General features: G+C 34.6%; 2 protein-coding genes across 2 annotated transcripts in view; both read left to right on the forward strand.

Moving 5' to 3' along the window:
• Positions 1-731: 731 nt before the first annotated feature.
• On the forward strand, positions 732-22,715 carry LOC149413595 (C-type mannose receptor 2-like). The gene is made up of 9 exons (XM_089644606.1): positions 732-855; positions 7,405-7,668; positions 11,276-11,461; positions 13,324-13,581; positions 14,739-14,942; positions 16,547-16,807; positions 17,263-17,499; positions 19,470-19,730; positions 22,306-22,715. The coding sequence occupies exons 1-9, from the start codon at positions 795-797 to the stop codon at positions 22,491-22,493; spliced, it is 1,920 nt and encodes a 639-aa protein (XP_089500732.1). The 5' UTR covers positions 732-794; the 3' UTR covers positions 22,494-22,715.
• Positions 22,716-22,894: 179 nt separating this feature from the next.
• LOC149413596 (uncharacterized) overlaps positions 22,895-26,320 on the forward strand; it is a 63,792-nt gene continuing 60,366 nt past the window's right edge. Inside the window, exon 1 of the mRNA XM_089644431.1 lies at positions 22,895-23,563. Within this exon, the coding sequence (XP_089500557.1) occupies positions 23,006-23,563 (558 nt within the window). The 5' untranslated portion in view covers positions 22,895-23,005. The remainder of the gene's footprint in view (positions 23,564-26,320) is intronic.

A 26,320-nucleotide genomic window follows, 5' to 3' on the forward strand; every position in this document is an offset into this window, starting at 1 on the left:
GACTTTATATAACTTTTTGAATATGTGATGAATTATCATTGTGTTGATTTTTCCGGTTACCATCAATTTATTATATATTTTTTTCAATTCAATTTCAATCCAATTCAATTCAATTAGTTTATTCCTTAAAAAAAAAAATTACAAAATTACATTTTATTTCGTTTTTAAGTACATTTTTAAAATGGTATTACATAATAAGTAAACGGTGTATAAACTATACCAGCATCAATAGAGCTTGCCTTTTAAAGGCAGCTTCACCGATGCTAAATATGTCGATATCCGAATTAATTCTGTTCAACAGCAAGACTGCTCTCCCCACCGGCATGACCTGCAGGCAAGTTAGTTCTGCAGGCCGGGAGATAAAACAGTCTATGCTGGTCTATGCTATCTTTTAAAATTATTTACAAGTATCGGTTACGATGAGTTGAAAGTTGAAAATAATTATTCTATTAATATGTATGCATTGTGGCAAACGATATCAAAGTGACAAGATATGGTATTGGCGGTCAGTAAATTTATTAATTTATTTATTTTTTAAAGTATCATTTTTATTTCCAGCTCTGTACTTTCACTCTATGAAGCATTTTGATATGATAACTGAAAATACCGATAATTTATTAGTTAAAAATAAAATACAACCACAAACGCCGGGTTAAGTTTGTTATCACATAATTTAAAAATACTACAAATAGTTGGTTTTCCAGAAATAAGTCAGTCAATCTAATTTACACTACTCTCTGGTCGTGTCGCCGATTGTACAACAAAACGCAACTGCGTCCGTTAATAGTTATAGAATGTTTCGCGGTACATCCATCGTACTGGGATTTGTATGTGTGACACTATCACACGTATGTGGTAAGTAATCATAAAATATTTAATAATTTCTATAATTTATTTTTATTCTAGTATAAACCTACAATTCACGATGGAGTTAGACCTCATCCATAAGAATGCTTCATTGTTTCATTTAATAAAAATAAATTAATTCGTTGAAGAGATCTTGGCGTTATTTTAGGGGAAAATCTCTCTTCCAAATCCCAAGCAATAACTGACCAACGCAAATGCTTGAATTTATTCTCCCCATTGATGTAATAAATTGGTCGATGGTTCTCCGTAATGTGAAATCATTTAGTAAAGAAATTGCAGTACGGAAAACAAAATATGTATTATGATTCATTAGTAGGACATCTCTGAAAAAAACGGGGATACGTAAATATGCTTTTCATTTATATATATATGGTGGTGCGCAAATCTTTCGTTCGCAATTGTGCGGGGGAGTTGCGGTAAGTGCGATAAAGACTTAGACAAAACAAAAACTTAGACGGCCGGCATAGTCCAGTGGTAACGCATTGGACTGCCATTCCGAAGGTCGCGGGTTCGAACCCGGCGTGCGCAAATAAATTTTATTTGATTAATTTGTGTTATTTCACAATTAATTAATTAAAATAATATATAGTATATTTGCGGCACGTTCCAGAGTGGAAGATACTACCAGTATCGCCCTGGTGTAAGACCACCATTCAGAATTGAAACGGTGCTCCAAATGGCTTTAGCCGTGTTTAGTGACTAGATCTGAATAGCCAGGTACTTCCCCACCTTCCTCTTTCCCTTCCCCACTTACCTTCAGCCTCACAACATCCCCCTATTGGGGATGCCATAGTCTCACTGGCTCCAGACGGGAGCAGTTGGGACTCTTGTGAGGTATTCACTATAAAAATAAAAAAAAACGAATTGAATTTGCCTTAATGTTTGCAAGAGGAAATGAATGGGAAAGGCCAAAGACTTACCCTAGGTCTCGTCTCCCGTAGCCGCTGGTTCCTTTACACTTATCAGCTTGCATACAATTAAGGGCAATTCCCTCTAAAACTCGCTCACTCAACACAAAAAAAACAGTGACATTCACTGCGGCGGGTAAAAACGTTTCACTGGACGATTGTGATGCTCCAAAAACAGTCACAGCCGAGTTCAACATATGCGGGTATTCACAAAATGACACGAATGTTCGCGGTGACGAAGATGCAACGATAATAATGCTCCTTGTATTTTGGCCCGGAGCAAGGAAAGGGGACAAGTGGCAAAGGGGGGGTGAAGGATACGCATTTTAAGGCTATTCAATTTTAAAACCTCACGCGCAACTATACAGGGTGTATCGGCACTAACCCGACAAACTTTAACCAGCTATTCCTTAGCACATTTGGAGTAAAAAATGTTATGTGCACTTTGCTGTCCGGTAACGTTTTTTTTTAATAAAAAATTAATTAAACATATTTTCACCACATGTCACCACTGTTTTATCCTTTGTCAAAATTTGAAAGCAACATCGCAACTCTCGCGTGTTGCTGCGAACGAAGCCCGTATTACATAATCCAGTACCAGAAAAGAAATATTTTATTTAACAATAATGATTATTCACATTTTTCGTATGCGAATCACTGATTGTCTTCTTGTATTGTACACATCAGTTTTATTTTTGTATCTAAATTGTTTCACCTCTGGAATGCTTTGGTTTCACCTCTTACGCGTTTCACGTATTAAATAGTCTAATTTTGAAACTAAGAAACTAATTAGTAGATTTCCTGAATTTATAATCGAAGTCCAATAATTCTGAGCACTTTTAAAAACAATTTTCCTCACTTAGGTACTTATCAATAATAATAATTGGATTATTTGAACAGCGCCGTTGTTTTTTAAATCACCGTAAGTGCTCTGTCAAAATGTTACTTGCTAGGCTATCCTACAACGTATATTTTTTAATAAATTTAGTTATTTACAACTTCGCGGAATGTGATTTATGAATATTATTGCTTATGTTAAAAGCCTTCCAGAATTACCGGAATATAACGAGCAGCTTGACACACTTAAGTTTATTTCCACTAATTTGAAGGTACAAAGAATGTATAGTTTTAAAAACAATCCCGATGAATCAAAAAACGGTTCATATAAAACTGCTGCGCAACACACTGAGACAAAGGAAAGCACTCACACAAACGTCATGACTGCATTGGATTGACCACCTGCAAATGAATGCTGCCAGATTGCTAATTTATTTAAACAATAATTATTAAATTTTATTTAAAATATCGCAATTTTTTTAAAAAATCGACAATAAATTACAACTATAATTTAAAAAAAATATTCTTAACCCCACGCTTTTTCGTAATTGATTAATTAATTCAGAATTTAAACGTTGCTTGAAATGACTAGCCGTATTTGGTGACCAGATCTGAATATCCAGGTTCAGAATTTAAACGTTGCTTGAAATGACTAGCCGTATTTGGTGACCAGATCTGAATATCCAGGTTCAGAATTTAAACGTTGCTTGAAATGACTAGCCGTATTTGGTGACCAGATCTGAATATCCAGGTTTAGAATTTAAACGTTGCTTGAAATGACTAGCCGTATTTGGTGACCAGATCTGAATATCCAGGTTCAGAATTTAAACGTTGCTTGAAATGACTAGCCGTATTTGGTGACCAGATCTGAATATCCAGGTTTAGAATTTAAACGTTACTTGAAATGACTAGCCGTATTTGGTGACCAGATCTGAATATCCAGGTTCAGAATTTAAACGTTGCTTGAAATGACTAGCCGTATTTGGTGACCAGATCTGAATATCCAGGTTTAGAATTTAAACGTTGCTTGAAATGACTAGCCGTATTTGGTGACCAGATCTGAATATCCAGGTACTTCCTCACCTTCCACTCCTTCCCTTAGCCATAAAACTTACCCCAATTCAACATAAAAATTGTTTAAATTATCGGATGTAATGAAATGCATAATAATTAGACCCCAAAATACTTAATTATTCAGGGAAATAAACCCCTGAGTCATCAGTTGGAAATACCAACGACATTAAGTGAAATTAACAATGCAATAATCCTATTATTGCATTGTTTAAAATTTCACTTAATTATTAGCATTAGCAAATAATATTGGGATTAGCAAATAATAATTTACGACAATTTACTCGGAAATCAATAAAGCCAGAATAATAAAAAAAGAAAGTTATCACTTACGTCGTCTGTAAGTGGCTTTACCAAAGTTTGATAATGCCGTCAGAAGGTGAAACAGCTGTCACGCGTAATAATAATTACAACTAGCAGAACTTGTTTATAAACACACTGTTTTTATAAATTTTTTAATAAGACTGTTAAAATAAAAAAAATCTCTAAATTGAAATGGAGTTCTACAAACTAAACTTAAAATCAAATAAATTTATTGCGAAGGTTCAAAGTACTGTACTGTAATATTATATTAAATAATTTTTACGTGTTTAATTATTGTTTAAAGTCAGATTAAAGCGATTAAAAAACCCACCTGGCAATTCTTATTCGAGTTTCGTTGTTTTTACGTATTGGCGCGCTTACAAGCATCAGTCGTCTCATTTTTAACCATTAATATTTAGTGTGTAGGAAAGAGAGAAGACGCTTTTCGACACACTTGTCGAAAAACTTGTTGAATGCCGACGGGCATACTCTTCTACAGATTTTATTAAATATTGATATGTAGGTAATATTGATGTGTAAATGAATGACATTGTGAGAATTTTACCAATAAATAATAAATGAAAATGCGGACATGTAGTTTATGTTAATTTTTTTATTGGAGCATTTGTTCGAAGTGACTACCATTATTTTCGATGCAAGCGTGTAGTCTTGTTATATTTTGATTATTTAAGTTTGCAGGATTTGCTTTAATTTCTGCAGCGGCTTCCATCACTCGTTCGAGCAGTTGCTCTCTTGAGGCTATTGGCTTAGCATACACTTTTTCCTTGAGAGCCCCCCACAGGTAGTAATCCAGGGGGGTCAGGTCGGGTGATCTTGGTGGCCAAGCAATGGCCGGACTTCCACGGCCTATCCAACGACCAGGAAACTCGACATCCAAGTAGTTCCGCACGGCAATCGAATAGTGTGGTGGGGCTCCATCGTGCTGGAACCACATTCTCCGTAGTAATTCGAGGTTCACATCTTCCAGAATCTCGCCCAGTTGCACTTGTAAGAACTCCAAATACATCGGTCCATTTAGTCTGGGAGGCAACTCGATTGGACCGAGTATTTGATTTCCCAGGATTCCTGCCCACATGTTGATGGAAAATCTGTCCTGGCTCGACGACTCCCGAACAAGCTTGGGGTTTTGTTCAGCCCAATGGTGCAAGTTGTGCACATTTAGCACTCCTGTTTTAGTGAACTGTGCTTCGTCGGTAAACAATATGTTTTTCATGAAGTCTGCATCTCTTATGACATTATGCAGCATTCTTCTGCAGTACACGACTCTGGAAAAGTGGTCATTCTCCATGAGGCCTTGGCAGCGCCTATAGTGAAAAGGTTTGAGCCCGTGCTTCTTCAGAACTCTCCATACCGCCATGTGTTCCCTGTGTCCTATCATCAGAGCGACCCGACGCACGGACAGCGTGGGGTCTTCGGTAATTAAGTTCAGGATTCTCTCCTCAACTGCCACAGGAACGATGTTGTGTCCTCCGCCGGCGCCTTCAATCCGTCCGATGCCACAGTCACGCAATTGTTGATACATCTGAAACAAAACAACAAATAACAACTGCTTTTATTATTCAGCTCAGTAATAATGTCAAATAAACAATCGCGGGCTTTTTCACTCATTTTATTTTTAAAGAACACTTATTTTAGGCACATATCAGAAAACTTACGTTTTCTCTTCATTTATTTCATTTTTTTATAGTAAAATGTATAACAAAGTGTTTTAAATTATAATTTTCTTAACTAGGTACGGTTGATATCTTGGATTCACAGGGGTGAAATTGAATTCAAGTAATTTAAATAATCCCATGGTGAGAAAGGGAGTGAATTCAATTGCAGTGAATGATGCATTTATTAGAGATTAAAATTAATTAACTTTTTAAAACGCCGTTTAGTGACCACTGAACACAAATCACCTAAAGTACAATTTACATTTTTAAAGTTGGTGGCCCCTTGTTATGTTTTTAATGTTCCCAGTTTAAATTTCAAAAGCGCTTTTTGGCATTATCAATGAATGTAAATAGTTTCAATAAACAATTGATAGGGTACAAACCTGGACAAAGGTAGCATGGTGTGGGACGCGTCTTCCAGGAAACCTCATGCGATACTCCCTTACGGCTGCTCTTGAATTTCCATTGCAAAATCCATAAACAAAAACAATATCTGCTTGCTCGGCAGGTGGATAATTGAGGGGCATATTTCAACAGTAAAAACTTAGATAACAAAACAAAAACGAAACTAGAAACTTGATGACATGCGAACTCCCAAAACAGCACTGACCACTGATACGAGACGGGGTGGCGGGAACCACACGGGACTTGAGACAGAATATGTGTGAAAGAGATGACAGTAGCGCGGCGTTGCCAATTATTTTACCCCTATACTGTGGGCAGTAGCGGAGTGTGGAAATTTTATTTATTTTTTGTTTTTAAAAGAAAAAAAATGTTACCGGACAGCAAAGTGTACATAACATTTTTTACTCCAAATGTGCTAAGGAATAGCTGGTTAAAGTTTGTCGGGTTAGTGCCGATACACCCTGTATATTTATATATATATATATTTTTTTTTTAAATCTTTATATTTGCCAATCATTTTTTTTTCACATTTTTGAAAATAAAAAATTGCAAGTATAATACGGTAAGTTAAAGGAACCCACAAAAAAAGGTTTTTTGCATTACCTGTAATTGAGGGAATATACTAGTAATATGTATCGACTATCTATCCTTGTTCTTAACAGGAATGTTGATTTTAACACGTTATAGGCCCACCTAATATATTATAAGGTAAACATTTTTTAAAAATTTAATCTCTGGAACTATACTTAATCCAAAAAGAGGTAAACTTACACTTTCTATTTAATATAATCGAGGAAGATCCCATGCACTTTTTTAGTCCTCGAAAAGGAGGACTTCTGCCCATTAGAACGCGCCATTCAACAGATCAACCGATGCTGCCCTGACCGATGACATTTGCAACTTTCTGTAATGTTTTTGTAATTGTTTCATTTTTTGCCATTTTCCAAAAAAGTATCAAAACTACCCTCCCATGACTACTTCTCATTTGCTAAACCTGTATATGTTCTAATTCTTCTCCGTATTATATTGGCGTATAACCGTCAAGAAAAATAAATGAATACTAGCAATTAAGTAAATAAAAAATTGAACAATGATATTGGCTTTTGTTAGGTAGGTGCGGATCAGTACGTTGTGCAGGTCTTCATATTGACGTAACCATTGATTTGTAACCCCTAACTTTCCTTTTCCAGTCCTTGGGCCTTCACTTCCTTCTTCAATTTTCTTACCTACCTCTCCCATGCTTTAAAGCTAGTCACTTCCCATTGATTATTTTTAAATACACCTTGTACAATTTAACCATTTCCAGCAAATATTTTCAATATTGAGTTTTATTCTAGTTGCATCAGTGGAGGAGCCTGAACCATTTTTCAGAAATGACTACTTTTTCTCCACTGCCTACAGTGCTTTCTACAAGGAGCATAAGATAGCACTGGGCTGGAGAGAAGCGGTGTCCATGTGTTCCTTAGAAAGTGCTGAGCTCGTGGTGCCAACCTCCGAGAAGGAGATGGATGCATTGCTAACCTACATGACCAGCACCACCACCAATGTTTGGATTGGAATACATGACTTATTCAACCAAATGAACTACGTCGCTATCAATGGTATTTATAAACATTTAAATTTCAAAAGATAAACATAATATATATGTACGCTGTTCTTGCAAAGAACTTAAATCAGCTACATTATCTGGTATGGGGAGGATGGAGGATTAGATTATCGAACTATGGAGTTTGAAAATTAGAAACTATACGATGGCAGGAATAATAAAACAGAACGAACTAAAGTCCCATTATTCAGGTAGTGATATCCATAAAGAGATAAAGTATATTTACAAAACATCTGTGATATCGTTTTTTTGATATATCATAACAATTTAATTAGATTGCTCTATATATACGTAGAAAAATCATTGATGCGTTATTCTGATACAAAATTGTGAACTGTCTTGATGATTCATAATATTTTCAACAGACACCATTTTCATTTTTCTAACAAAGAGAGGATTGCACTTCATTGCCCTTAACGTAAAAATTCATTAATAATGGGACATACCTGTAGTTTTCAACATAGTGAAAAGTACCTTAATAACATATATAGTCAAACTGGCTAAATCTGTCACAGGGTTCGAAAATTATGGAAAAGGGATTTTACATGCAATGCAGCACATCTTATTTGAAAAATTAAATTGAAAAAATAGAGGTAACATGGCACATGGCACAACAGTTAAAAAATATAGATATGATGTAAATATGTGACATTTAATCGGATAATTCCCTCCGAATTAACAATAATAATGTTTAATAAACTTGTAAAATTGTAGTTAACAATAATTTATGCAAGGTGGAAATAGTTTGCACATAAGTTTTTCAAATTCAAATTATTATCAAATTTATTTTTATTTTTATTTGGTACATTATTTTTTACAATTTATGTTTTCCAGTAATGTTGGCCTCACTGGGTGGCTTGCCCGTGCTGAGGCCTTCATTTTATAATATGAAAATATAATCTACAAAGAGAAAATAATACATTTAAAAAGAAAATAATACATTTAAAATTAAAAAGTAATACAATGAAAATAATGTTGTGTGTTTGTGAGTGATGTGTGTTTATATTGGTTTTGTGTGTTACGTGTAGGTTTTGTTTTTATTTTATGCTATGACATTTTGGTAATATTGTCTTTTTTGTTCTTTAATCCATTTTGTTATTTTATGTGTGAATTTATTTTTATTTTCCTCAATTTTAATTTCAAGTTTTACACTGTTGAAAGCTTTTATAGCATGGTATTGGTAGTGTCTTTGTCCAAAGCTTGAATTTACTGTCGGAGTTTTTATGTTTTCTTTGTACGATTGTCTAACTGGTCTGTTAGTGTTATATTGTGTATGTTGAAATTTATTTTTTTTGTCAAAAATGTAGTTTAGTAGTGTTTTAACGTATAATTGGCGTATATCTAGTACGTCACAGCTCACAGCTGTTGAATATTTGGTCTGTATCAGTCAGCCTATTTTTTTTTAGTATTACCTTTAAGATCGTTTTCTGTGCGGTTTCTATGTAATTGATAGCCGAGTTTGTTGCTCCTCCCCAAGCAATAATTCCATATTCTATTATTGATTGGCAAAGTGCAAAATATATTGTTTTCAATTGTTTTATTTTATATATGTTTCTTATGTTTAGGAAAATGTGTATTGTTTTGAGAAGTTTATTTGTGATTTGTTTGATGTGAGGTATCATATATATCATATATTTCTATACATATATATACATACATATCATTTAAATATCCGTTACCAAGACTATAAACGTTTTATTGGGGAATGCAAACTATAGTCGGAATGAAATATATTTTATATAATGCCAACATCAATCTTTGTCTAGCTGTGCGTATTGGCACATGTTGATTTATTAAATTTAATAGTTCACAATACTTGAATTTAGAGTTTAATACTTTTGATTAAAAGGTTAGGTCGTTTATTTTTCGCCTGTTCTCTAAAGCTAGAATATTTGAAATATTAAATTATATCCTATTGTTTATTTTTTCTTTTGGTTTAGATTGTGATCGTAAAAAGTGAGATTATTTGCAAAATAATTATATTTATTCAAAGAAGTAATGTTAAGTCATTTACAAACAAATACGTTGCAATGTATATAAGTTGTGATGTTATAATTTATAATATACAGTATACACGGTGTACCCCATAATTCAGCTGAGCTTGTGTGTGAGTATGTGGGGTGTATTATTTTAATATTGTTATGTATATGTAATGTTATTTGATTTTCATTTTCAATGTGTTTATTAAGATGAAATCTTGAATTTAAAAAAATCTTTTAAATTTGTCGGCTATTCAGGCATTTATTTTATTGTGATTTTTTTATAACGTAGTAAGGCTATTGTTCGTTATTACATAGTTGTAGTACCTATTTCGTATGTCCATAAAATATCATTACGTAATTTCGCCTGAGATTGTTCTGAAAACTTAACAAGTTAAACTCACTGTTAAAAATCAAATCACTTTTAAGTTAAAATCACTGAATTTAAATTAAAATTAATGTATGAATAGGTAATAGTTATAAAAAGAAGAAAGTGTGTGGAGAGAAAAAAATAAATTGAAATCAAGAATTATAATATGCTCACGAATTGTTATTGACTGTTAATACATAGAAGTTTTAAAAATGAAGTGAAAGTATTTTTAGAATATGTCACGCTAAGAAATTTAATAAGTTAGTTTTGTACGTTAAAAAGGAACATGAAAGATGTCTAAATGTAGTAATTTTTCGTAGTGGGTGTAAGTTGTGATTGCGCGAGTAATTACTGAGTTGTTTGCTGCATTGGTATTATTGGCTTCAATATGAAAAAGTGTATTATCTATCTATTTTACCATTTAACAGATTACGTATAAACAACAGATCTGACAATGTGCGGCTTTTTTGTAAAGTTAACATATTATTTGTATTTCTTGAGTAAATGTTTCGAAAATTTATTCTGTATACTTTCTACTAAATCTATGTATACCTTATATTGAGCAGTCTTAGCACTTTTAAAAACTTTGCATGTTCTTAATAAGAAACCTAGCATCCTGTAGGTTTTTTATGTAAAGTCTTCGATGTGGTTATCAAAAATTAATTTGCTATCTAAGTAAACACCTAGATCTTTACACGTAGACATAGGTTGTAAAGGTTTGTTGTTCAAGGTGTATGGATAGATGATTTTGTTTGATGCAATTGTTTACTACAATAATTTATGAAGATCCCTGGAAGTTGATCATCCCCTGGCCCCTTTTTGATATCAATGGACTTAAGGTATTTGAATGTGATGTCTTCATTGATCTCGATTGAGTTGATTATGCTATTTGAATTAGAGCAAATACTGGCATTGCTTGTATGTGCAGGTAGAGCATTCGAAAATACAGATCCAAAATACTCAGCATTAGCAGTTTTTTCACCGTAAATCAAATGATCGGGATGGCAGGAGATTGGTACAGAGAATAGTAAACTGTTATAATTTGATAAATGTACCTACCTTATTAAATAAACAGATTTACCATGCGTTCATTTCATAATGAAATTATAGTAATATTCATAAAGTTTTGATTTTTAAAAAAAACGTATCTAATCCTGAATTTTAAATAAAACCATTTCAACAATTCAGAAAATACCATTTTATTTTGCTGAATTTCTACTTTTCATTAAAATTGTCTATTTTTTCTTTTGTAGGCATTCCAACTTTGGAGTTATACTTGAACCACCCAGACCCCAACCCGGGTGAGGGAACCGATTGCGTGCAGATGCTGCGTAATGGGACCTACTCCGACAGCCCCTGTGAGGAACCAAGGCGGTTTTTCTGTAAGAAAGACCTCAGCAAGCTGACGGTAAATGCGGATTGTGGAACCTACGATACAGGTATAGAACTAACTACTAATATTCGTGATCGAGTTAAAGGATTTTCTCGGAGAGGAAAAAATTGGGCTTCGCTTGTGATTTTGTGGATACAAGACTTTCGACTTTGTTTTGTCATCGTAAGGAGATATAAATCAAATTTCATCATTTGATAGATGATGATTCGAAATAATTGCAATAAATCTTCAAGAAGTTCAACATTAAAGCAATTTTAAAAAGTTAAAACTGCTTTTTATGAGAAGTTGTACTTCTTCATTGAATGTATATATAAATATTATTATTATTAAAGAGGTGAATATATCTGCGTAAGTGCATATTTTCGAATACCACAGACGCAGAACAGATAAAAAATACGAATCCCGTACGAAAGAACATCCCGTCACAACCCCGTAGTAAAAAAATCCACCAATAGGAATTCGGCCCAGCGCGGATTCCAGAACGGACAAGGAAGCTAAAAAACTAATGGTATATTTTCATGCAACATAAAGTCTATTCCTACCGGTGCTAGTAAGTTTCAAGGGCCAGCGGTTGTTTTTCGTGTGCGCCCCAATAGCTTTGTTGGTCTCGGAACCGAACATTCCGGAAGGCATTCGGGTGACATAATATCACCTGAATGCGTTCGGTAATATTCGGTATGTTGTTTTATACAAAAGTAGCAGTGTTTAAACTGTACTAGTAGTACATTCCAAGTGACTCTTGTTTGGCGTAGTTATTCTTTGGGGGTTCACTGCAGATGCTCACATTAGAGAAACCCGTCACAGGTTACCAGTTCGGAAGAGTCAGATCCTTTCGATTATTCATCTGCGTTCTTACCTTCAGTCCGCGAGATCTTTTGGCCTGTCTAAGAACTTGACTTGAAATTCAATCAATCCTGAATTCATTTTCCCCTTTCATAGTAAGGTATAAGTAGTTAAATCATTTTAAAGATGTCCTTTCTTTTCCTGAGTCTTTGTGAGTTTTGCGGAATAAGAGAGGAATGCTGGAGAGTGTTCTAAATTCCAAACTGGTTTTATTAGTAACTAAATTATCTTTTAATATTACCTTTTTTTACATTAGTTCCACACAGGACGCCCTGAGGAAAATAATTTCCCTTATGGTCTATTTTATCTTTGGAGACGCTGTGTGGGAGGTATTTCTAGGAAAGGAAGAGAAAGTTCTGGGAAAAAAGGTATGAGGGGTGGGCAGGAATCTAAAGGTCAGTTTGTCCTACATTCAAACCTGTCATCTTTTAAACGATATGCCTGAAAGTATGCATGTGAATGTGTATATAAGTTAGCTTATTATATACAAATACAACAGGCTTTTATAAACTTAATCATCTGATTTTTGGAGAGTTTCAGGCAGATGTCAGTGTCGCTTCATTTAGATGTTGACAGCCCTTAGTGCGTTCACAGATTTGTTTTTTATTTTATTTATTATTCTTAACATTTTAATAATACAAAGATATTATATATTCACCTTCACGCTAGGAGTTCAACTGTGTTTCGGAGGACATTTTTCTATGGTAAATCACTTAATAATAGCAGCGGATTTAGTATAATGTATAAAAAGTGAACTTGTCGTAGGTATATAAGAAAGAGAAACATTTAAAGTGGAAATTTAAAAATTCACTTCCGTACAGTTTTAACAAAATAAGTAAACCTCGTAGCTTGTAAGATAAAAATTATTTAAAAAAAAAAATACAGATCAACGAGGATTGCAGCAAGTTCCATATTATGTTTTTTTTTGTATTCTGCAAGTCTAGACGTTTTAAATTGAGTTGAAGTGAAATGTGTAGCTTTATAGCCTGGTATCTGTAGTGTTTTTGTCAAAAGTATGTGTTTGTTTATGTCTTGTTCTAGTATTGTTCTTATGTATTTTTCCAGAATACAAAAAGTTTTCATCGTTAACAGACAGTTGTTACAAAATGCACACCACTCCAAGATCCTGGCAAGATGCTAATAAGATCTGTTCAGCCGAACAAGCCCATCTCGTGATCCTTAACAGCGCCGAGGAAGCTCAACACTGCTTGGACAAGTTCAATGAATATGTTTATAGCTTACTGGAAAAAAACTTTGATACGGAACATATTTGGCTTGGTTTCAATGACCTAGTTCTTCCAGGGCAACATAAGACAATTAACGGTTCGTTTCGAAATTTCTTTAATTTATTTGTGTAAATACCGCACAAGAGTCTCCAACTTTTCCCATCATTCACTACTGTATATAACAATTTTCCTGTTAAAAAACTACATTACATCGACTTTAAATCTACTCCGTGTCTCATTCTGGTGCAGAGATATTGCGTTAGTATTCCTCGGGCGTCTCCGACTTCTTATACCATTCAAACCGCTATCTAAACACTCCTAAGAAACTATGAAATTTTCGTCGAAATCGGTGGACTACTTTTCGAGTTTTGCAAGCACAAACATACGCAGGCTAAATTTAGATATATACAGGGTGTATCGGCAAGTACCCGACAAACTTTAACCAGCTATTCCTCAGCACATTTGGAGTAAAAAATGTTATGGGCGCTTTGCTGTCCGGTAAAATTTCTTTTCCATTGAAAACAAAAAAATTAAAAAAAATCCACACTCCGTCACTGTCATTTGCATTGAATCTCGTGTTCAACAGCTGTTATTAGCAAGTGTGTCAAAAAGTGTCCTCGTTCTTTCGTACACACTAAATAATAATAGTTAAAAATGAGACGAATGGTGCCGTGCCATTTCGTTGTGATTGTAAAAGCGCGCCAACGTAGGTACGTACGTACATTATTCAACGAAACTCGAACAAAATATTGCCAGATGGTTTTTCAAACTTTGACAAAGGATAAAACATTGGTGAAAATATGAATAGTAATTTTTTTATTAAAAAAAATGTTACCGGACAGCAAAGTGCCCATAACATTTTTTACTCCAAATGTGCTAAGGAATAGCTGGTTAAAGTTTGTCGGGTACGTGCCGATACACCCTGTAAATCATCATTATTTGTTAAGCCTCCTGGCACCAGTTGTGGACATATTAGCCTAACTCAATTTATTACAATTCTCCGAATCTTGGTGGCCACCTTCAATATTCATACTGCTAGCTGCTTATTGCTCACTTATTTGAACCCGGCAGTTATTTGAGAACGTTGAGATGTTTTCAGATAACTCAAATACTTTAAAATCCAAAGAACCAAATATTTTAAGATTCGTTATAACAAAACAATTAATGGACAACCTATGCATATGTCTCCAAACTACTGATAATTTTTATTTATATTTTAATTGACTTCTGTGGAGACACTTAATAATATTTCAGGACAGACCCTAGAGAAAGCGGGCTACAGTGAATGGCAAGTTGATCGATACCGCGGCGAGGAACACTGTGGCACTCTGATGGTAGGCATGGGCAGAAAACTGAACGACAGGTCCTGTGAGTCACAGCTCCTATTCATGTGTGAGAGGAAGATCTCACACGATAAGAGAGGTCTCAGCAAACCAGTTTGTGAACTTTGTCCTTCAGGTATGCATACCCTTTAACAAGGAAGAACCATCTCATTCTGATTTAATCATGTATCTGAAACAATAAATATTAATCACTTTAAAAAAATAATAATATCACTCCTTAAAGTTTGCATTGTGGTCAAATAGGATACTGATCGCTTTAATTCCCCAATATGGTAGCGTTCATTCCATATCCTGGTATTAGTTCTTAATAAATACAAATTTTAAAATATAGGTAAAATTGGCAATATTTCAAGATTATACCAGTCCTTTCTGCGTGACTACCTTTAGTTGCCCGAGGGAAAGCGTAGTGGAACTCCAAGTCAAACTACCGTTGTTGTTATAAACACTTATTTATTTAACTACTATTATTTGTATTCAAATAATTATAATATATTCATTATGTTATCCCCACTGAGATTTCCCGTATAGAGAAATATGTTTTTCATGTTCTCTGTCTTATTCAGTATTCACTAAAATATAATCTAATAATACCTTTTACACTAGCTACTATATGTGCTAAAATTGTTTTAATTATACTTGAATATTACACAGGTTGTCTTATTTCAATCAGTCTGTATTTTGTTGCAATATTCTATCGATTTCGTGTCTCCCTGTACTTGCTGTGTGCACCTTTGATTGAATCTGATGATCTAGGTGTGTTGGTTAATAGATCAATTGTATCATTTTTATCAGCATGAATTTGGCATAGAGTTGTTTAAGTGACATGGTATTTAGGTTATTTAAAATTTTGTCAGCAATTTCTGATACGGTATTTTTAGTAGTATTTTCAAGAAAGCTTTTTGCATTATAATTAGTAGATTTAAAGTGGCATTATTAGCTCCTCCTAATCCAATTATTCCATATTCTCATAATGATTGTATTATGAGAATATGGCCGTGTAGATTTTAATGAGTTATCGTAAGTCAAGAACATTGTAGAACGTATGTTTTACAAATTATTATTTCTAGAGTTTATGTGTTATTTAGTGTTTATGTGTTCTTTTGGTTTATGTGTTCTTAGCAGTTGGGACTCTTGTGCGGTATTCACATAAAAAAATTACAAATTGACAATATTTGACGGCCTCCTGCATTCAATGGTGATTTCTCTTTGGATGGGTATTTAGGCAATGTACATCACTGTTTTATGTGAATACCGTACAAGAGTCCCAACTTCTCCCAACCGTCTGGAACCACGTGAAGAAAAATGAGAATCGCTTATTTATTAAAATTTCGTTAAAAACTTGATAGAATTCCATTTCCGAATAAACTATTAGTTGAAAATATTAGAATTATAGAAAATATTTATGAACACGTGTTCCATCGTGAACATTTTACTGAAAATTTACTAGTAAATCTGTCAATTCATTTGTTAAATTAACTCAGTTTATTATTTTTTTCTGTCCTAAAACGGGATTTTCTCCTAGTTGAACAGACAAATCAATTTTCAAATGTATGTAATAACCGTTCTGAATACATAAATTTAATAAAATAGTATCACCGTTTATTTATTTTTAACTCGGGTTTTGTTACTACTTTGCTTTATTGTCACTATATTGCCATTAAATACGGAGCTGTCAAAATCAGCTGTTATTGATATAAGCTTGAATTCATTTCATTATAGGATATAAAAAGTATCCATCGCAGCCACGCAGCTGTTACAAACTCCACACCACTGCTAAATCCTGGATCGACGCTTTCAAAGTGTGTGCCGCTGAAAAAGCGCACCTCATTATGTTAAACAGCGCAGAAGAAGCCAAACTTAGCACGGACATATTCTTGGAATATGCCCATGCCATTTCACCACTAGGTGACTTCAGTAAGGAGATATTCGCGGTGGGCTTTAATAACTTGATTATTAAAACAGAATATAGGACAATCGATGGTGAGTTTTATTAATGTTTACTTCTACATATTTCCCCATTTCTCGATGAGAGCAACAAGACTTCTGTTTCTTGTATAATAAATAAACCACTTGGTTTAACTAAGAGGAATAATTATGATTTTAACAGTTTTCTTCGCTGTGCAAGTCTAGCATCATTGTTGGATTTATTCTTACATTACTGCTTAAAACTTCCATTTCGTTTTTCGCTGAGAAAATGTTCGCTTTGACCAGAACTAAATGTCATCTACTAGCATCTGCCGCCAATATCAGGACCTGGAACCCCACTTCTCCCCACGAACCAAACGTAACGAACCACTTGGATCAACCTATTTTGGTTAACCAATGAATGGTTCCTGGGACGTTGGTACCCATACCCGTCTTTCAAATTGTTAAGAGATCTAATTGACTATTAATAAATAATTAAAAACAAATAATGTGCAATGTGTGTTCTCCAGGCAAGACTCTCTCTGAGGCAGGCTACAGCGATTGGGGCTCCGGGAGCCCCTCCGTGGTAGGAAATGGATGCGGGGCGCTGGCTCAGCATACGGGCACCCCGCGCGGGATCTTCCAGCTCAAGAACGTACCATGTATCACGTCTAAACACTTGTTCATGTGCGAGCAAAACATTTTAGATCCTAAAGAAGACCCAGGCGTTCTCAAAGCTTGTAGTGATTGTGAAACTTATGATGTTGGTATGAATACACTCTATATTTATTATTATGTACATAACTAGCGCAGACCCGTGAAAAACCATAGGATATTATTAATTGCAGTATTTATGAAGCCAAAAGTATTTACAAAGAAATATATATGCCTTACGATCATTGCCTTTCAAAGGGAGAAATTCCCACCAAGGCTTTGTGAGTTCAATTCCTCGGCTGGCTAAGTCCTCCATCACGACCGATTTTCCGCTTACTTTGATGGTAGTAGGAGATTTTAAAAAATGTCATGTTATTCGTAACCCTGGATGCTTATTTTTTTTTAAATGCATCTTTAAAACATGTAAACAAAACAAATACGCATTTGGACAAAGAATTGTTTTTTTATGCATAGCACAAAGGGTAACAATTATTTTTATAAGCAATAATTGTTACCCTTTGTGCTATGCAAAAAAAAAATCTTGTATTAAACATTAGTTTACCAAAAAAATAATAAAGAATTGTTAATTCATAAAATAATTATGGTACCCACTTTGTCGCTTGTCCGATATGATAAGCAGTTTCAAGTGGTTCCAATTTTGAAAATATAACAGTGTACGTAGGAATATTTTACATTACGTACCAACTTACCCACGCACAGATAATCGAAATTGGTAAGTTTAACACGCCCCCGAAAGCACATAATTCATTCATGGCCATTGTGCATTCTCATTTTTTAATCGTTTTCCTTGACTTTGGGCGTTTTACTAAAATCGAAATAACCTGTAATTGGGTGTTTGGCCAGGTCTCTTGATTCCACAGTGTGGTACTTCAAATACTAGGGTGTTTGGCAAGGTCTCTTGATTCCACAGTGTGGTACTTCAAATACTTGGGTGTTTGGCGAGGTATCTTGATTCCACTGTGTAGTACTCCAAATACTTGGGTGTTTGGCAAGGTCTCTTGATTCCACAGTGTGGTACTTCAAATACTTGGGTGTTTGGCGAGGTATCTTGATTCCACAGTGTGGTACTTCAAATACTTGGGTGTTTGGCGAGGTATCTTGATTCCACTGTGTAGTACTCCAAATACTTGGGTGTTTGGCAAGGTCTCTTGATTCCACAGTGTGGTACTTCAAATACTTGGGTGTTTGGCGAGGTATCTTGATTCCACTGTGTAGTACTCCAAATACTAGGGTGTTTGGCGAGGTCTCTTGATTCCACTGTGTAGTACTCCAAATACTTGGGTGTTTGGCAAGGTCTCTTGATTCCACTGTGCGGTACTCCAAATACGTGAGTCTTTTTGGCATCAAGGAGCAACAAGACAAATCGGCGTTTTTTCTTTCTTTCTTCTTAATATTTCTCCACAAACAGCTATAGAGACCTTCCACTCCCAACAGCTACAATTATCTCCCACGGAAGCAGTTCCATTGTCAGTATTTTAACTAGCTCCCTGGGAACAATACTTAATAAAATATCAGTAAAGCTGCCACATGGCTGCTTGTCCGCAAATTTACCTTCTTTAAATTTTATAGAGACTATCTATTTGTAACACACTATTCAACATTGTTCTTCTTCTTCTTCTGGTAGCCCTCTCCTATTAAAGGTTTTCTATCATTCAAAGAACTCTATAGAACTGCCCAAGTTTTGAAGCCATTGAGGTGCAGCTACTTTACTATGTGTTACAATATTCCTCCTTCAATAGTGTAGAAACACTGGACACCGCATTTTTATCCACCAACTCCTATGTCGAGTCAAGTTCAATATAACCAATCAATTTAATTTTAAATTCTTTAAAAAGAAGATCTATATGCTTTGTAATACAATCTGTGAACGACAGTAATTACATTAGTTAAGGCAGTAGGAAAAACAGTCATAATTCAGGACTATAAAAGGATGACAATTGGATAATCTATGGTTTTAACCGGTGATGAGTACTACCTTTTCCAAATTATGTCCCCATTCTTAACGATCAACTAGAATTTTTAAAATAAAATTAAAATAGTTAATATCAATTATTTGTTACAGAATATAAACATTATCCATCGATGCCCGATAGCTGTTACAAACTTCACACCAACAACGACAGCTCCTGGAACGACGCGTTCAAAGTGTGTGCAGCCGAAAACGCGCACCTCGTAATCCTAAATAGCGCTGAGGAGGCCGAACTTTGCGCGGACATATTCTTGAAGTATGCTGATATTACGCCGCTAGGCAAATTTGAGAAGGACAGAATCATGGTGGGAGTTAATGATTTAACGACGACAGGAGAATATAGGACAATCGATGGTAAGAACAACACATTTCAGTTTTAATTTTTACACTAACTTTGTGAAGTCCATATTTTGCGTTAAGTGGTAGTTTGAAAATATCGTTGACATAAATTATAAATAGTAGGTGGCCTAGGACTGTGCCTTGCGGTATCCCGAAATTACTTGTTAGTGGTAGACTAAGTGAGTTGTTTATCTTGACTACTTTGCATCGTTCAAATAAATAGCTTTTTATCCATTTTAGAGCTTTATCGTTTATCCCAACACAATTCAATTTTTCAATTAGTTTTATAAGTTTTAAGATCTATGAAGATTCCGAGACATTTCAAAGATTTGTCTAATGTGTCCTGGATTATGTTCGATAATTTGGCAATTGCATCTTGGGTACTTCTATTTTTCGTAAATTCATATTGGTTGCCGTGAATTACGTCATTTTTGTCAATAAATTCAGTCAATCTTTTTTTGATAATTTTTTCAAAGATTTTCGCAATGTTTGAGATCAGCGATATTGGAAGATAATTTGACAATTCTTCTGGGTTTTCAAATTTATGAATTGGAGTGATGATGGTTTGTTTATATACAGTTGGGAATATTCCGCTTTGGAATTTTTAAATTTTTATTTAAATATAAATTTCAGATGCCTGTTAAGAGTTACTCGATTTCCCGAAATACTGTAGCATCTTTAATAGATTATGTTCAGACATTGATTTATTTAACACGAACATTACTAAATACATAACATTTTTAAAAAACTACATTCGACCGAATATGTCAGAAAACTTATTATTTTATTGAAACATATATATTTATTTTTTTCCCTTTTTTCTTGTTCAGCTTTCAGTTTTAAAAGAAAAAAATGTTTTTATTGCAGAATAGTAACATAATTGAATAACAGCAGTTTAAATTGGATATTTGTGAAAAGATTTTAAAAAAACACACGTTTTGTATATTGAAGTACAGGGCTTTCCAATAAAAAGTGTTATTTTGAATAGCCCGTTATTTCGGTAGATGTTACTTTTGAAGCTGTCATTTTTTAATATTTAACAAGTGGAAACTACGTCATTAATAAAAATGAAACGATACACGCTTCAACAACGCATTAAAATTATTAAAATTCACTTGAGTGAATCAAATGCAAATCATCTTGAGTGACGAGGCCCATTTCCACCTCGGTGGCTTCGTCAACAAGCAAAATTATCGCATCTGGGGCTCGGAAAACTCAAGAATTATTGTTGAAAAGCCTCTCTATTTTAAACGTGTGACTTTTTGGTGCTGTTTATGGTCCGGCGGAGTAATTGTACCTAACTTTTTTGAAAATAAGGCTGGAGCAACAGTTACGGTGAATGGATTGCGCTATCGAGAGATGATTATTGATTTTTTATGGCCGAAATCGGATGGTATTGATTTGGACAACGTTTAATTTCAACAAAACGGCGCTACGTGCCACACAAGTAACGAAAACATTGATTTTTTACGGGAAAAGTTTCTTTGAATATCAAAATAACACCTCTTATTGGAAAACCCTGTAGTTGCGTTTTATTAGAACTGTTTATATTATATATTTACGCATTTTTCTTTTATTTAATTTGGTCTTGATTTTTTTATGTCGCCATTTTATTGATGAAAAAATAAAATCCTAACACTGTAAAATATAAACGTATGAAGTTTATAACTCAAATAATAAACTAAAATAAAAATAAATGCATCGAAGAAGAAGGTAATACTAATAAATCCAAATGAAACATTACAATATACAGAAAAATAAAAAGACAACGGTAATAACTAAGAATCAAACCCAGGATCTCTTTTCTTACTGGGATAGGCGTCTTAACCAACTTGATCTTCGGGAACTATTTATTAAACGTCATATTTGTCGATATCATATTTCGAATTCAGAATTAACAATATCATCTTGCAACTAATTTCTCCCATATTTTTGGCATCTATCTTTTTAACCCTTCAGTACATTAATCACTTTTGTACAGTTTGTAATGTTTTCTGTATATTTCAAATGCGCTATAATACATCTTACTTTCTAATTTTCCCTAAAAACAAATATTGTGTTAGAAACAAGATAAAATATATAATAGAATAAATTCCGGGGCATGCATTTAAAATAAACACTACTACTTCTAAATGATAAAATTTTAATGTCAAACGTGAAATATGTTGTCAAAAACGCTAATCACATTTTACTCGAATCATAGAAAAATTATGAGAACTTGATATTTCGAAAACATGTTCGTTTTGTTTGGGAAATTTGTAAGAAAAAAGTAGCGTCACTTTTATCTCGTTCATATAATAAAAAATAATTTTTAAAATTAAGTATATATTTTCCAATCTTACATTTCGAATATCTTCAACTAATTTTTCCCCTAAAGGAAAAATATCCCCTATGGGAAAAATTACATCCGAGATCCTGGGTTCGATTCAAAGTGCCTTGTTTTCCATGTTTCGTTTAGATTTATAAGTATCATCCTCTTCTTGAATAACAATAATATAATATATATAAGTGACGCGGTTAGTTCACCACGCGAGTCGTGTACTCTTGGTTCTTGTTGATTTTTTTAAAATCAGTTTGTCATATTTTGCAGGTAAAACCCTTTCGGAGGCGGGATACAATGACTGGCTTTCGGGAAAATCCCCCATAAATTCGGGAATGCACTGCGGTACCCTCATGCAAAAATCAGGCGCCAAGCGCGGACTTTTCCAGCTGGATGATAGAGATTGTGATGGAACTTACGGTCGTTTGTTCATATGCGAGAAAAATGTTATCCGATAATGCGTTAAACCAAAACATAATTCAACTCAACACAATGTCAATTCAACACACCTTTAAAAGTGCTATAATGTCGTTAAGAGTGAAAAAAACTTACCTATAAACCTTACCTACGTAATCTATTTAACCTAGTTTTTGTTTCATCACTTTTCATGACTTTATATCTCTTTTTAAAGGTGTGTTGAATAGTCATTTTGACGAGTTATCGGGTCACCATTAATTTTACCCATTGTTCCTCAGCTCGCGGGTCTTTAACCCTAGAAACCTAACCTTCGTCGATTCAACGATTACGCGACACAAAATATGCTGTCCTTTTTTAACGCATGCGCGGATGATCGTGTCGTTCCTTGCCAACTCAGTACTCGTACAACTCTTACGGGGAGTGGCCGTGTTCGGCGGGTAAGTGCAGTATTTTTTGATATATTACGCGCATAGTCGTCGTTTCAACGAATGGTTAGGGTTTGTGTGACTTTTTGGTATATTGTTATTGTCGTTTTTTTTGCGGTTTTTTCGCTATGGCTTCGCAAAAATCGCTGTCTGTTGCAAATATTCAACGTTTATTGATGGAAGAGGACACAAATTCATCAGAGGAGTCATCTGTCAGTGAACAAGAAGACAATGTGGAGGTTGATGACGTGGTTAGTGATGTTCAAGATGACCCATCGGACAATGAGGATGACCGATTGGAGACACAATCACCACCTGTTCTATCGGAAGAGAACTCAGGCAATCAATCGAGTATCTTGACCTTGACACAAAGTAATATCCGCAGTCGAAATCGTCACGTTTGGGCTACGAACAAAGGGCGTACTTCGTGCAGTGTAGCAGCAGTAAATATCGTACGTGTTGCCAGGGGACCAACTCGTGCTGTAAAAGGTGTGGTGGAGCCACTGTTATTATTTGAGCAATTTATGACTTATGAGATATTAGAAGAAATTGTAAAATGGACCAATTCGGAGAATGAGATAAAAAAACAAACATATGGTTACGATGGCCCTCTCACACTCCTTTCTTACAAGCCTAAACCATCAAAAATGGTTTACCTGCTATCTTCCTGTGATGAGGAAGGCACAGTGAACCCCGAAACAAAGAAACCACGAATGGTTGAATTTTATAATAGCACGAAAGGTGGGGTAGATACATTTGATCAAATGTGTGCGGTAATGTCATGCAGCAGAAAAACTAATCGGTGGCCAATGTGCATTTTTTATGGCATGCTGAATATAACATGTATAAACAGTTACATAATTTATTGTCATAATGCCTCCACATTGGGGCAACATGTAATGAATCGTCGTGATTTTATGAAAAAAATGCATTCACAACTTGTAACACCTTGGCTCCAAATACGACTGCAAATTCGTACAATGCCAACACACATAAAAAGTAAAATACAAGATATATTACGTGTCGGCACTGAAATTCAAGATCAAAGTGGTCAGTCTACCTCCAGAAATTACCCTGGATCGACAGAGACTGCCAATTTGCGAAAAAGAAAAGTTTGTGAATTATGTCCGTATAAAAAAAGGCGTATGACGAAGACTTATTGCTCAAAGTGCAGCACTGCAATTTGTGGTGAACATAAAATTGATTTTTGCACTAGTTGCGCTTCAAAAAACTAGTTTTTTTATTTTTTCGCACAAGGGATCGTGATCTTTTTAATTATTTTTGCCAAAGAAAAGAGGCTGTTTTTATTTTTATATCTTTATTATTAATTTTCTAAGTATGATCTCACTTCTAGTTTTATAAATACCTAGTGCCTTACTAAAAAAATTGAAAAACAAATATATTATCTAATTACATTTAAATAAATAGTTTTATTTATCAATATAACCTTTGTTTAATATTTTTTGAAAATATATTTTTTTTAAATAAGTATTAAATAGATAAAATACTGCTGAAAATTTTTTTCGTCGATTCGACGAATGGTAAGGTTTATTAGGGTACACACGAACGTTAGGTGTCTAGGGTTAAAAGCGTTCATGTTTAATACGTTTTACCCATCTCCTCATTTTTCGAATTGTTCCATTGTTACTTATTTTGCAGTATATTTTTTTTTTAATTTTAAAGATTTCCTCAATTATAGGCTCACGTGGTGGTCGTACATGATTTATGTAAGAACTAACAAAAATATTTCGTAGAACAAATAATAAAACGTTACTGACATACTATGGTAAATCAAAAATAAATAAACATTTTTTTATGAACGATATTAGAAATAAAAAAAAGATTAAACTGATTGATAAAAAGATATTTTAAAGAAAATAGAAATAAAAATCACAGTTTTAAAAGTAAGATTAAAATTTATAACAGATTAATCATGGTATGTATTGTCACATTTGAATTAACTGATATAAAAAAATTATTTCGCATATGATGTCAGGCAGAGAGGATGGACCGCCAAACAACTCTGTCTTGGCACACACTCCTTGCCTCATTCACATTCATACATCGTCTCATATATACTTTTCAATTTTTCTGACTCTTGACATGTCTCGAATCAAGTCGTGCCATGTCTTCCTCGGGCGTCCCCGACTTCTGCTACCATTCACATTTGCATCGTATATTCTCCTTACACTCCATTTTCGCTCATTCGCTCTACATGCCCAAACCATCTAAGCGTCCATTGATCTTACTAATTACGCTTACATCAGCCTTGCACTCTTTGCGGATCTCCACATTCCTCACACGATCATACATGGTTTTACCACAAATGCGCCTCAGGGATCTCATTTCAACAGCATTCAATCTACTTTCATCCTTTCTTTGCCAGTTCCATGCCTCACTTCCATAGATCAGGGTAGGTAACAGCACTCCATTTTGGATTGCTAACTTCGCTTGTTTGGACAATTTTTTGTTAGCGCCAACTGCGTTCAGTCTTCCATTAATTGAGTTACCTGCATTTACTCTTCTTGCAATATCTCTGTCAGCCTTCCCATCACTCTTAAACATGCTTCCTAAATACACAAACTCATCCACCTACTCCGAGTATTCCTCATTCATAGCTATATTGCACACTGTTTTCGTACTCTCTCTATCAAACACCATTCCTTTAGACTTACTTACATTCATCATTAGCTCATTCTTCATGCATACTTATTCATCCTAGACACGAGAGACTGCAGATCATCCATACTATTAGCAATCAGCACCGCATCATCAGCATACAACAGGCAACATACTTTCAGATTACTCAAATTCGCGCCCAATCCCACCTCTTTCAATTCTTACATACAATTATCCATGTATAGATTGAATAACCACGGTGACATTACGCAGCCTTGTTTAACACCTTTTGTGATATCAAACCACCCCGTAAAACCACCGTTCACCCTAACACATGCAACGCTTCCCTCATATAGAGACGCAATTGCCTAAGTCAGATTCATATTCACTTCATACTTGGACAACACCTTCCATAGCTTTTTCCTGTCGACTCGGTCGTATGTTTTTTGTAGATCTACAAAGGCACAGAAAAGTTTCTCGTTTTTTGCCAGAAACTTTTCAGTGAGCATACGCAATGAGAAGATCTGGTCCATGCACCCCCTTCCACTCATAAAAGCACCTTGCACTTCCCATATTTAATCCTTTGTTTCCTTTCTTACCCTTTCAATCGAAATTGTACCATACAGCTTGCCAACTGAACTAAGCAGGCTAATTGCCCTATGATTCCCACATTCCATACGTGACCCTTTACCTAATACTGCCACCAAATAAAGAAAAAAATGTTACACGTGTTGTGGTGGAGGACTTGGCCAGCCAATTAATTGAACTCTTTACGCCTGGGTGGGACCGAAACGCGATTTTTTCTTTCATCCGCTCTACAATAT

Source organism: Hesperophylax consimilis, chromosome 21, assembly GCF_061612785.1.
Source record: "Hesperophylax consimilis isolate HC1 chromosome 21, BYU_Hcon_1.0, whole genome shotgun sequence".
In the NCBI taxonomy this organism is placed as follows: Eukaryota; Metazoa; Arthropoda; class Insecta; order Trichoptera; family Limnephilidae; genus Hesperophylax; species Hesperophylax consimilis.

What these genes read in the sequence shown, in the direction of transcription:
- LOC149413595 (XM_089644606.1), top strand. Translation starts at nt 795, where the DNA reads ATGTTTCGCGGTACATCCATCGTACTGGGATTTGTATGTGTGACACTA. An exon ending in GCAACATAAGACAATTAACG is followed by an intron (nt 13,582 to 14,738) that starts GTTCGTTTCGAA and finishes ATAATATTTCAG; the next exon opens with GACAGACCCTAGAGAAAGCG. An exon ending in AGAATATAGGACAATCGATG is followed by an intron (nt 19,731 to 22,305) that starts GTAAGAACAACA and finishes CATATTTTGCAG; the next exon opens with GTAAAACCCTTTCGGAGGCG.